Below are 13,899 nucleotides of genomic sequence, written 5' to 3'. Positions count from 1 at the left end.
ATTCTTATTAGTTCATTTATATGGACTTTGAGCTAGAAGTCTGGAGAAATATGAGAAGCCAGCAATGAGTCCTTAACTTATGGTGGAAACACAGCACATAGAACCAAGGAATGAACTGATGTTACTTCCAGAAATAATCAATGTGACCATCTCTAGCATTGAAATCAGTGTATTAAAAAACCCCAAACAAATAAACCAAAGAACAACCTAAATTGAGAATGACCCATGACAATTGCTGGCTGAGCAAAATGCCCTGTTTAATTTCCTATACAATCTTTGCCAACATGTGTGAGTTCTAGTCTTAAGTCCATTCTTCCCGTAAGGGGACAAGTGATGTAGAACAGTCCTTGGGCAGCCAATGATTACTGTTTTCCTTTGCGGGTTATCCGTTGTCTCCAGAGCAGCTGTTTATTGCTATTTTGCTTCTTGTCCTCATCCTTCCTTAAGGTCACAGGATCCCAACGCAGCAAGGTAAAGACATGTGTATGTGTGTATCTGTCTGGGTCTGAGTTTCAGTTTCTTGTGGCATTTACCTGTATTAGACCCAAAGTCTTGGACTCTTTTGTGAGAAAAGGTCTTCAGAATCACTTTGCCAGTTTGTCGTGCATAGCATCCCTTCTTTGGTTTATTCTTCTTGCCAGTTAAATGACTCATGATTTGAAAATATGTCCTCCGTGCTAACTCTGAGCTGTATATTGAGCTGGATGAGTCTAGTCATCTAGTGGACGAATGTATAACTAGAAACTGTCTTGTACAGAAATGGCCTCGGCCTCAGCAGTTTGAATGTGACTTGTCCCAGACTTCTTACTTAAAGCAGAGATAGTAAAATGGCCTTTTCTTTTCTTCTCTTTTTTTCCTTCCTTTCTCTCTTTTTTGTTCTTTAATTAGATCCTGGGGTGTATGTATCATAATTTTAACATTGACTTTTGGCACTTCATTAAATGAAAAGGACTCTAGATTATGGTTTTCTGCCTCTTGGCATTTTAAATATTTCATCTGGAAATTTTGCAAATAGAAGACATGTTGACCTAGAATTACAAGATGTTTTTCCTTTGTATGGTTTCTATGAAGTGTGAGTTTGATTTTCATGAGGCTACTTTTAACAGAAAAGTTGATCATAAATATGCCTGGGAGGCAATGATCTCAATGGCTTTATTTTTGGAATGATGGCTATTAAGAATTTATCTAGAAGAAACAAATTGTAATGTTTTTAGCTCACTGGAATATGGTGTTCTTATTATATATCTGGATCATTGTAATCTTAAAAATCCAAGTGGATGACAATGTCAGATTCAGCCCCAGTCTGATGGCTATCACATCCCATGGCATAAGTGGACATCACCCTGAAAAACAGAGTGAGCTTCTATAATAGATAATGGTGGCTCCAATAATAATATCTTACATTTTGATTTTCACCTTAGCTACAACTCATATGAATTATTAAGTAATGGAAACATGAATGAGCCCTCTAACACTAATCAAACACTGGGCTTCTGTTAGCATGGGTGCTTGCAAGCAAGAGTTTCTGGTAGGTGCACCAGGAGGAATGGATCAGATGGAATAGGATGAGAAGTTTCTAGCCAGACAAATTGCTGGGAAGGCTGAATGAAGTCTTAGGGATCCACAAGCCAATGGAATTGTTTTACAGGCCCAGACTGAGAGGCCCAGGGTACAGAGCTGGGGCAGGCAGAAAGGTTTACATCATTAGTCAAGTTCATCTAACAGTGAGACCTGAATGTTAATCCCCAAATAGAAGTGGGCCAGGAAATCATGGCCAGCCCAGCCCAAGACAGGTTTTTAAAGCTCCTGGAAATTGCCACTCATTCATGAGTAAAACAGTCAGCCATGCTTGAGGAGTTTCACTTACACACCAGTAGCTTTCTGATTTCTGAGTGACTTGGGAGATTCATACCCAATTCAGTAACATGCTGTTTTTTAATGCATGCTAGCTGACTGTCATTATGTTTTTCAGTTTAAAAATAAGTTGTTTGCAATCCATCACCTATGAAAACCATTTACTATGAGGTTGACCACTTGAGGCTAATAAAAACAGGAAAAAGGTTTACCCAGACAGCTGGTCCTTTAGTTTCTTTATCTATTTAGTGATCTATCAGACCATTTATACTTCAGTGTCTGGTTATTTGACATAATTTCTGTGTAATCTAATTGTGGAATTTTCCCCTTATACTGACTAAAATACTATTGGGGAGTTTCGATAACTCATAGAGGAAATTATGTTATGTAAGCTTGGAAAGATAGAAAGTATGTGGAGAATGAATTGTATCCCAGTCACTGGTGGGTTATTAAGACTGGCTATAGTTTCTACTCAAGTTCTTTATAATATATTTAGCAAAGATGTCAAGGACAGTACAGAAATAGCTATGTTAAGGAACGTGTTATTAGAAGCAAATTTCCCCCAATGGCTAATACAAGAAAATTTAAAAATCACAGAAAATAGCAAGTGGGGATCAAAATGCTAACTCCTTTTCCCCTCTCTCATCACTTGAGTGTCTTCAATGTTGTTTTGATAACAGAAGTTCATCTCTACATGCCCCCTGGTAGTCATTGGCTTTTCCAGCCAACTCCCAGGAAGCTAGAGCCATCTTAGCTCCAGCTTGTCCAGAGCCCAACCCTGAAGGGCAGGCTTCATCAGGACGGAGTCTCCTTGGTGGATGATTGAAGTAGTTGCATTGATATTTCATAGTCATAGTCACTTACAGGGCCTTCAGGACTCAGAATCCAGTCTAAAGTGTTGAGAGATGGTTGTTAGGTAGATGTGGAATGCTAAATCTCATATTCGAGAGCTCCCAGGGAGCAGTGTCCTTCAGATTGAATATGCATGTAACACATGCATATGAATAATGCCCCTTCCACAATGTATAGAAGACATGTACTTAATGTTACAATGGCCTAGTTTTTTTTACATGTATAATAATTTGACTTCCTGTCCAGGCTTTTAAAATAATAATCTTGGATGAAGCTTTTCCTTGACCAAGTTATGTAGACTAAATAAGAAAGAACAGAGTCAATGAGAAGGTAGACCCTTGGATAAAATACCTACGTTTGACTCCCAGCTATACCACCTACCTATGTGAACTGTGTCCTTAGGTTCCCTGTCTTTAAAAAATGGGACAAGTTACAGATATTACTGTACACAGGAATTTTAAGCATTAAATTAGTTAACACTTGTTTGTCTCTCAGAACACTGCCTATATATGACTAGATCTCTAAGGGTCTGGTGTTATTGTTGTGTTTCATAGATATTACTTTCTCTAAAGAAAATCATAGAAGTCCATAGAGAGGGACTTTCACAACAGAATGAGCCTGCTATACAGAACTGTCTATATAGTGCCTGAGACCTGAGTGGTCACCTGTGTGCTAGGTGGCCTTCAGCAGGTCATCTTAAATGGCTTAAAAATTAAGATCTTTGTCCTGGAAACCTGAGGGTCATACCTGTTTTTAAGTTTTCGGTGTTTTTCCGTTTGTACATACATGTTCTTTTTATTTCTGAGGACAATTTCACAGTTACTAACACCTAAATATTTGGTCAAGGCATCAAATTTTTATTACTGTTTATCTGAGCACTTGGGAAGTATTGAAGAGGAAATAAATTTCTGTTGGTATGAATAAAAATAATTCATAGTAAAATATATAGGAAATAACATTTAACTTGAATACACATGTATCATTGTCTTTTCTCATTTGATATTTAAAATATCATGTAATTACATATAATGCAGTAAGTAAAAGAGATAAAATATTGCATTCCACATAGGAAAGAATCTCAACAATAAATTAAATTCACAAGCTCATGCCAGATCTTGCCAATATGCTGCAACTACCAACACATTTGATGCCAAGCTTTCTAGGAGCTTAAATTTGCAATAATTGTTAATTAGGTCAATAAACAATAATTCTTTAGAGAGAATCAGAATTTTAAAATTTAAGAACACAGTAGAATTCATTGTTTGAAGTCAAGTTGTGAAGTATGAAAACATCCTCAACAATTCGGTCAAGGTTATTAGGTCTTTGTATACAAACTGAGGATGGATACTAAGTACATGTAAGAATAGAAGGAACATGTGCATCTCTAAGGTATTCTATAGAAAATTCCTTCTCTAAGCTAAAGGGATACCATCAGTTAGGAACAGGAGCTCCATTAGGATGTAGCCACTTGTACAGAATTACCCTAGGTTAGAATTAAGAGAGCTGGGTGTGGTGATGCTTTTAATCCCAGCATTCTGGAGGCAGAGAGGTGGGTGGATCTCTGTAAGTCCAAGACCATCCCGATCTACAGAAATAAGAAATAAGAACTGTATTTGAGAACTGATAACCATGGACACTGGAGTTGTAGAGTTATGGTCTCTAAAAAAAAAAAATCAAGGGATGAGTTAGAGACATTTAATTATGAAAGGTATTTTAATTCCCCATTCCCCACAAAGTAATATGACATCATTCCATACCTTGATGATCTGTATTAGATTCTTTTCTCATGCCTCTGAGAAAAGCACTTTGTGGAAGGAAGGGTTTATTTTATCTTACAGTTGAAAGGCAGTCCATCATAGGGGAAGCCACGGAGGCATGAATAGGAGGCAGCCAGTCACACTGCATCTCCACTTAGGAGGCATAAAAAAGATAAATGCTAGTGGTCGGCTTATTTTTCTCTTTTTATTCAATTTAAGATCCCCACCCAAGGTTGACACTGTCTACATTCAGGGTGTGTCTTCTCGTCTTTGTTAATCCCCATGGCAAACTTCCCATAGACACAGAAGTCATTGGTCTTGTCATCTAGGTAATTCTAAATCCTGTTAGGTTGACATAGAGATGAACCATCACATGATCGAACCATGGTAGTCACCATTTTGTCCTTTTGTCAGGCTTGGTCAATTGAGGAAGGATTGTGTGGCATTTCTTTTTCTCCATTTAAGTAATTTTTAAACAAAAGCAAGTAGGAAACAGGCAGTTTTAAATTAATTTTGTGTTCAGGATAAACCATGTTGGTTTAATATTGTTAATTTGGTAAGTCTTGATTTTAGAATTACTCTTTTCATAGAATTTAATTGTTCATTACTTGAGCTCTTTTTGTGGTAGAGAATAAATTCTACTGGCTAGACTTGATAGAAACTGTTTCAATTGAGCTGGATGTATTTATTATTCAACACATTTGTTCTAAATTGTTTCTAAAAATGCTGAATCAAGGAGGAATATCATTCACCTTAAAATCCAGGCCCACATCATATTAGAAGGAACAAACTGTAAAAGCACACCATGAAATAAATCTTGCTTCCAGAACCTTCTACATGCTGGCTGGAACATTCACTTCTGCCTTGGGGTTTCTCTTGTCTGACTATATTAGTGAGGTTGATTTAACCTTTTATTTCAGCAAAACATGCTTTGAATAAAAACATAGTTTTTTAATGGTTTTATTAAATAGGGAGCCTTAGGAATTATGCCTATCCCATAGAGAAGATTCTGTTAAATTATTACAATGTTTGAAAATGAATGAAAGTTAGAAAGAGAATATCAAATGAACTAAAGTGGAGAGTTTAATAATTATCATTTATTTGCATTAACATAATTATGAAGTCCTATTTGATTGAAATGTTGCTAAAAGTAACTAAATGTATTTTCACAATGTATCACTTAGATTTTCAAATAAGAAGATATCACTTTTAATACTTCAAATTATGATCATACCCACATGGTAACATGGTGCCATATTATCTTATTGTTTGACATTCATTCAGATTTTCTTGAACATTTCCAAACTCCTCTGCATCAAGTATAATATGATAAGTATTTGCTGGTTTTGTAGTTGCAACAGGTTCCCATCCTTACATGCCCCTTATTTTGGTAAACACAAGTTTTTTTCTTAAGAGATTGAAAAGCCTATATCGTTAAGTAAAGTTAGAATCTTCTAAGTGGTTTTTTGTTTTTTGTTTTGTTTTGTTTTGTTTTGTTTTTTAAAAAAAACTGAATCAATTCTCTATGAAGGCCAATATAAAGCTGTAAAACAACATGGTTAGCTGCAGAATAAGATTCTCACTTTTTGTGGTAGTTTTCTTTAATCTAATTTGGCTTGTTTGAGTTGTAAACCAGTGTATCCCTTGTCACTCGGTTTGTCCAACTGATCTTCCAGATCTCATCTTTTCTTCAGTTGCCTATAATTGTGATACTTTCCATCTCCCCTTGTGCTTTAAGGTATCAAAGGGTACTTGCATGGAATATTACTAAATGAGAGGGATACTTAAGAAGAATTCGGTTTCTGGAAATTTCTTTTTGCTTAGATTATAGCAGCTTTCTCATGCTATTTAAAAAGGAGGAACACATGAAGACCTTATTGGAATATTGGAAATACAGAGAAAAGGCAAGGCAACTTTGCTCTTTGTTTTGATGCACAGGCTGCAGATCGGTCAGCCAGAGCCTCTGCTACCCCAAGTTCAGGCAACTGAGAAAAAAAAATTAATCGGTCTGGCCTGTGCTGTCTTCAGGTTAAAATACCTTCTCATCTACATTTTGGGGGATGCACTATTTTCTTTCTCAAGCATCAAGGAAAATTTTAAGTTCACGATTATTTCAATTCTCAACTAAGGAAAATTGTTGAAGAACTGTGTGTGTCTTTATTTTCCCTTCAGAAGGTTTTTTTTTTTCCCCATCAGAGGGGGAAGCTTGAGGGTCTCCTGCAGAAGATGTAATTTTTGTCATGCCTGCAGTTACACAAGAAGGAAATGTCCCAGTACCTGGTATTTTCATTCAAGTTGGTCAGTTTGATCAGGAGTCTGGTTTATGACACTAGTGGATCTTGAAAAGATGCCAGTTTTGTCAAAATAGCAGGTTTAGGATAACTTTCGACAACCAGAGTTGCCTCTGGGAGCATTCAGGCTGTGGTGATGGTTTTGTTTCAAGTCATTTGGAACCTGGGAATAACTAAAGACAAAACTGCAGTTCTGTTTCTGTAAGACCTGTAGGGGAGTAAATGGAATCAGCAAGGGGTAAGAAACCTAAGATTCTGTGTCCCTGAGTAAGAGAGTTTTAAAAAGCCTCCTTCAAATACTGGATATGATGGAGGATGATAGGCAGAAGAACCTCAAGTTTCAGGGCTGATTATAATGTGTGTGTGTGTGTGTGTGTATGTGTGTGTGTGTGTGTGTGTGTGTGTGTGTAATGTGTGTGTGTGTGTATACACTCAGAGAGAGAGAGAGAGAGAGAGGGAGAGAGAGATTTTAAATTTGCATTTTGCATAGGGAAGCTCACATGCTTGTGAGCTTGAATCAGTTTGAAGGAAAAACATCATTTCTTTCCATGAAGTCTATCTTCCTGTCTTAGTTACCTAGATTTTTTTTAATGTCATGATAAAATATCTCTGTGAAAAATTAAAGTGATACAACTGGAAACGGTTTTCAAAGACAATGTACCAGAAAAGCAAAGAAACAAACGTACTCTCACATGATCTGAAGACAGAGCCCCAGCTCAGTGAACTAAGAAAATTTGCAGCCTTTTTTTCATGAAGCAAGATTGCTTTTGCTTTGTTGTCGTTTTGTTTTGTTTGTTTGTTTTGCTTCTATATCAATATTTCTCCACTGTCCAATTGTTTTAAATATTCTCAGGGTCTTTCTTCCCCAGAAACATTTATTACTGTTGAAATTTATTTGTCAGATATGAGAAATGGGAGAATGGTCTTTGTCTAGGGAGTATGATTTTAAAAGAAGTTGATTTGCTCTTCGGTCAAATCAAGCATGTAGTGTGATTTCAATGGTAAAGGTAACAGCAGCTTGGTTTGCTTCATGCACTGTGAGGAGGACTCTGAGCCAGTCTACCATGGTCGGAGCACAAACAGCAGATGGTTGGTTCTCCTTCTTCAGGGCTTGTCTCTGCTGCCATGTTTTCTGTTCATGGCTTTCTGAGGGTCATCTTTGTAATTTGTTAGAATGGTTCTTCCCACCTTCCTGGCCTTACTGGTTAGTGAAAATGGCAGGAGACAGTCCCCCAGAGTGATCATTTCTTGATGTGGTCTTCCCCGAAGTCTCTTTTGCAGATGGAGTCGGTTAGGGTTTTTTAAATACAGGTTCCGTTTTCAGCTCTGGTGACAGGAGGGAAGTATAAGATTGTTGGATCTGAAAGGAAGAATCAGATGTTGATCATGAACATTAAACCATGACTGAAGAGCAGACAAAAGGGTCTCTTTTTTTTCCTGTTTTCTCAAACCTGTGTTGTAATGACAGTACGGTTTTGTGTGTCTGTGTGGTTTCGTTTCTGTTCTGTTTTTGATTTCTCAGGAAGAGGTTTAAACATGAAGGCAACCCTTTTAGGCATTAGCATGGCTACAGATGAAGCACAGCGGCCTCTTTTCTTTTTTCTCTGCTTCCATTTAGGCCTATCACATAATTTAAGAGAAAAAAAAAATTTATCACAGGAGCTCTTAACTAAAGTACGGGGAAAAAAACCAACAAAAACACCTGATCAATTTTGTTTTTGCAGCACGATATTATCAAAGATTTAAGAAACAAATTTGCCAGCCTCGGCGAGAACTCTCTGGTAACAGCATAAATGTCTGTGTCGGTTGCTTTTGATTTGAAGGTTTCTTTTCTTTTTCTTTTTCTTTTTTATTTCATTTGTTTGAGCCCATTTCTCCCCTGCCCCCTCCTTTCGGTTCACTTTATTTCTCATATTCTGTAATGAGCAAGCCTTCATTTTTTAAACCTCTTCCATCTTTCAATGTCTATTTTCCGTACTTTGGATGGAAAGTTGACGGCAGCACAGCCGCCATCCTGGCTACTGCTGCGGCGCCTACTGCCCTAGGTCACGTATGTTTTGGCCGCTGTGTTAACAGACATGATGCTGATTGAGCGTTTCATGTCCCATTGATTAAGCTTCTCTACCACGCCATTTGATGGACGCGCTGTCACAGGGCTCTATGCAACTTGCATTCTACAACTTATACTGCTTAGTTCCGTCTCAATTCTCCAGCGAACTGGATTGCTCAAGTGAATGATCATACTGGCCTTGAACTCCCTGTGCCTTTATATTTTCCTTCGGATTTCCTTCTTTATGTTCACAGCGGTAGCTTAAGTGGAAAAGAGCAAACACCAGCCATTGCTCTAGTAGCATCATGCAGTCTCTTTTGTCACCTCCTGAGAATACAAAATATAAAGGCACATTGCTTCTCTTATTCTTTGGGGGGCAGTTGGGGCGATCTGTATCATAAATCCACGACTCAGTTGAAGCCTACCTTTTTTATCCATATCAGCTTTCAATTTTGCTTAAACTCCAAGGCGTCTAAGTTAACGTTCTTTTTGTTTTCGTTTTTTTTTCTGTGATTCACTGGTAACTTGCAACTCGAGCCATTTGCTGAGCAGTATCAAGTTATGGCCATGACCTAGGAGATTGCCAAAAATAAATGACCAACCTCTATGCACAGATGTATCAATCGGAACGTGCAAGTTTCAAAGATGAAGCGTGAAACAGGCTTTGGACTGATCAGCCAATTAAAATTGAGAAAATAAAATGCATCCTGATGAATCAATACTAAAAGTATATCTGGAAAAAATATCAAGGGAAAAACAAACCAAACTAAACCATGAGTTGAACATGTGCCTATCTGTTTGATAACATTGTTGGTATTGAAATGGTCCATAATGTTGTCATAGAGCCCATACATGAAGAGATAACTAGAATTGTGGTCTGTAGAGAGCCTCTGTGATGTCTGATGGCCACTATATAAATGGTTGGGATTTGTGTTCAGGAAAAGGAAATGGAAAAACAGAAACTTCTGTACCAGCAAGCCAGACTGCATGACCGCGGGGCAGCAGAGATGGTTCTTCAGACGATCAGCGCCAGCAAAGGTAAGGTTTATGTCTGCCTCCCGAGGGCACCATTCTGCACCAGGAAAGGTGAGGTTAACTCATGTCCCACAAGGAGTGCTACTTAGAGCCAGCAAGAGCGAGGTTCATTCCTGCCCTCCCCCTCCACCTACCCAGCATGCACCATTCTCTAGATACTATAACAAATACAGAGTTTGTGGGTTTTTTTTTTATTTTAAAAATATTTTTATTAGATATTTTCTTTATTTACATTTCAAATGTTCTCCCCTTTCCTGGTTTCCCCTCCAAAAAAGCCCCTCCCCTCCCCGATCACCAACCCACCCTCTCCCACAGGTTTGTGTTTTAATAAAACTTTATTTACATGTGTAGACAGGGGCCATACTTGGTCCTCAGACCATAATTTGTTGAATTTTGATAGAAATGTTTAGACATTTAAAAATAAATTATTTAAAATTAACGTCTACCTCATTCATCTACCACTCATTTAAAGACTTATTTTTCTCATGTTAGTAACATCTTTGTGAAAACGTTTTTAATTTCTAAATATAACTTAAAAGTTGCAAAGAATTAAATCACGTGATAAAATTAACCAGACATGAAGAATAGGCAACTGAGTTAGCTTCCGTGGAGTTAGAATGCACTCTTGGGACAGACATGTGGAGCTCACACTTTCACCGTCAGACATGTTTATACACTTAGCTACCACCAAACAGATATACACACACATACTTCAGAATTAGAATTAGAAAAACAGTAAGTTTCATATCCTCTTTTATGGCTTGTATCCATGGGAGGACTTGGAATATCTAACATTAAGTGAGGTCACACCATCTCAGAAAAAAATTCTTACATCCCTCCTTATATACAGCATCTAGCCAATTTTATAGATTATATATTATACTTTGTATATTACATACAAGACAATGTACATGTGAGCATGGTGAATCATGTAGAAAAGAGAACAAGAAAGGCTGGATGTTAAATAATGAACTGAATGTAGTTTGGACATGAGAACAACACTTTCAATGTTACTTGGACTCAAATGGGAAAAATAATGAGAAAAAATGGAAAAGTAGCACTTTTTAAAAAAAAGTAATATATATGCTATTAAACCCTCTTGCCCCAAATAAAGGTAAAATATATAGAAAGAAAATACAACCAATGATAGACAACTATGCTTTGTCATTATCTTATTAGCTTAAAACTGAAAATATGCATAAAACAGTACACACGTATATTAAAAGTGATGAACAGCGTGCCAAAAATGAAAATCACACTTTTGGAAGTGGGCAGGACATTTTCCTTCAGGGGATCTGTAAGTGGCTCGTACTCCTTCAAATGCTATCTTAAAATAGATGGTAAGCTTTGAACATTAGCTCTTTCAGGCCTCAGTAGCTCAGAATCAAGTTTCCTTCCCATTTCTTTTTAGATTTTCTCAAATACACTATACAGAGTATAGTCAACATGTGGGCAGCATAAGGTTGCTGTGATGTGGTTGCATTTATGCTTTCTACTACACACATCAGCCAGCCCCCTTTCCAAAGCAGAGATTTATGTGGGGTAAGAAGGACTTAAAACATGTGTTTTTGTTGTTTTCTGAGGTAACATAAGTTAGCCCCATGAGAGGAATGATAGGAATTCTACTGTTTCTGTGTTTTTAAGGTGAAACTGGACCAATGGTGGCTGCTACTTTGAAGCTGGGCATTGCTATTTTAAATGGTGGCAACTCCACGGTGCAGCAGGTAACTTACATCATTGAGGAAGCCACCTGATACAACTTTCTCTTTGCCTTGAAAACTTCTTTACTGTGTATTTCCTGTATGGAGCACTAAGTTTCATAATGGCACTTCTTTTTTTTTTTTCAAATGCTTCATGTCATATGGCAGTTTGCCTTCCCATCAGCCCCTCCTGTCCCCTCCCTTACCCCTTCCACTCATGGTCTTCCTTCCCTCCACACAGACCTCTTTACTTTTATGTAGCCAAGCAGTATCTTCCCCTAAGCTCTTGAGGGTGCTTCTGTTATCTTGTACATAGAGGTGCTTACTACCTAGAAGTGGGAGTTGTGTTTCACAAATTATCACACGTTGAAATGGCACCATTTACTACCCTTGCCTTGACATGGCTCCACAACCCACTGCATGATTAGAGGCTGAGATATTTTCCTTCTGGTCCCAGAGGCAGGACGATATAGTTCTTTAGTGGCCCCTAGCTTTGTGTGAGAACATCATCCTGTGCATAGCCATCCCAAGAAAAGAATAAAAATCTCTAATCTAAGGTATGGGTTCTATGGAATATGTATCCATATTGCATATTGTAGAACTGTAAAATCCAACCTATACTTTTTATCTGGAACTCTGCTGATATAGTTTTATGATGGTCTGAAACAGTCCAAAGATGAGACAGATCTAGGCATTGCTTTAGCATGTTTTGAATTCGTGATTAACCAAAATATTGATGCTGGACTCAGAACAACCCTCTGAGAATGAAGAAGAGTCACCAAACAGGCCAGTTGTTCCTGCCTACTTCAGATTCTAAGACCAGGGAGTAAAAACCGAGGTTCTACCACATCAGCAAGAGGGCGCTCCAGCTGTCCATTGCTGACGCTGCTTACAGAATCAACTTTTTCTGGAAAACTGTGAAATATCCACATGAAAGCTTATGTGTCTAAATACTTAAGCAGAGGCAGGAAAGAATTCCCAGTATCATTCTCCCAACACAGTGCTCATGGTTGTTCTTGTTCAGTTACAGTCACCTGCCAGTGTGTACCCATCTTACTTTAAATTGTTATCATTATTTCAGGGGGAAAATAGCCACACAAATATTTGTGTGCATGGACTTCCTTTGTTTGAGAATAGAAAGCATCATTTGATTGTTTATTTGTGCTTATTAGTACATATTATTTATACATAAATGGTGGGTTTCATTATGAACACACACACACACATATATACACAATATATTTTTGATCATATTCACTACTGTTACCCTCTCTCATCCCCCTCCCATTCCCTCTGTTCCCCTCCCTCTTCCCAACTAGTTTCCTCTCTGAGTTTCTATCTTTGTCTTTTGATGGCCCAGTGAGCTTAATTAGGGTTTAATTACTCAAAGGAGCACCGGCAACTTGCCAGTAGCTGTACCACTAAAGAAAATGATTCTTCCTCCTCCAGCCATCATTAAGTACCTAAAGATCTTTACAGAAGGACAGGCTTTGTCAATCCCTAATCTCCATGATGCAATATTGACCGTCCCAATTTTGTGCAGGGCAGGGCTTATTTGAGTAATCACAGCCAATGAGAGCTAGAATACAACACCACATAGCCAGAAGATGGTGCTCCACAGTATTCTACCCTTTCCCATAGCTCCTGAGGTCTCTCTGCCCTCATCTGTGATGTTCCCTCATGGGATGGCAGAGATACCGCACTGAAGGCTGAGTGTCCAAAAGTCACATATTCTCAGGACTTGGAACAGTTTTGAGTCTCTGTGTTTCTTTACTTAAAAAGCTAAAAACACGTTTGTGCTCAGCAGCCATGTGGCTTCTCTGTTTCTGTAGAAGATGCTGGATTACCTGAAGGAGAAAAAGGATGTAGGCTTCTTCCAGAGCCTGGCAGGCCTCATGCAGTCCTGCAGGTGAGGATGTGTGGTTGCTCGGCGTTACCCAGTAGCTACAATTCAGAGTATTTGTTTGGCATTGCAGACAGTCATTAGACATACCGGAATTGTTGGTGAACAAAGACTTTAAGAGATGGGCAGATGGTACCTTATTACCTGTCTAGATTTTAGAGGGTTAGTAATGTCTTAAGTACCATGTTAGTGGATGTTTTTAGAGTCTGTGGGCTTCAATAGGGGGCTTTGAGAATGAAGTACATTCTCCACACTTGAAAATAAATAAAACTTAACAGCTTTAGTTTGTTTTAAGATGAGGGAAAACAGAAAAATTCTATTGAGTGTAATTTGGGAATTTTGAGGACCATTTTTAATGAGGGCATTTCTCATTTTTATTTTATTTATTTATTTATTTATTTTTGTTTTTCGTTTTGTTGGTTTTTTTTGGTTTTTTTTTTTTTTTTTTTTTTTTTTT

General features: G+C 37.9%; 1 protein-coding gene across 8 annotated transcripts in view; it reads left to right on the top strand.

The window, feature by feature from the left end:
• Ryr2 (ryanodine receptor 2) overlaps window positions 1-13,899 on the top strand; it is a 600,588-nt gene that overhangs the window by 525,542 nt on the left and 61,147 nt on the right. For 5 of the 8 annotated variants that reach the window (XM_031357968.1, XM_031357973.1, XM_031357969.1 and 2 more), the window contains 4 exons: window positions 448-471; window positions 9,743-9,842; window positions 11,484-11,563; window positions 13,372-13,448. In XM_031357968.1, coding sequence (XP_031213828.1) covers window positions 448-471; window positions 9,743-9,842; window positions 11,484-11,563; window positions 13,372-13,448 — 281 coding nt within the window. The remainder of the gene's footprint in view (window positions 1-447; window positions 472-9,742; window positions 9,843-11,483; window positions 11,564-13,371; window positions 13,449-13,899) is intronic. The other 3 variants (XM_031357976.1, XM_031357974.1, XM_031357972.1) reach the window with 1 other exon arrangement.

The sequence above is a fragment of the Mastomys coucha genome, unplaced genomic scaffold, assembly GCF_008632895.1.
Source record: "Mastomys coucha isolate ucsf_1 unplaced genomic scaffold, UCSF_Mcou_1 pScaffold7, whole genome shotgun sequence".
NCBI classification, from domain to species: domain Eukaryota; kingdom Metazoa; phylum Chordata; class Mammalia; order Rodentia; family Muridae; genus Mastomys; species Mastomys coucha.
Note: the sequence above shows the minus strand (reverse complement) of the source record. Positions and strands in the feature narration are given on the sequence as shown.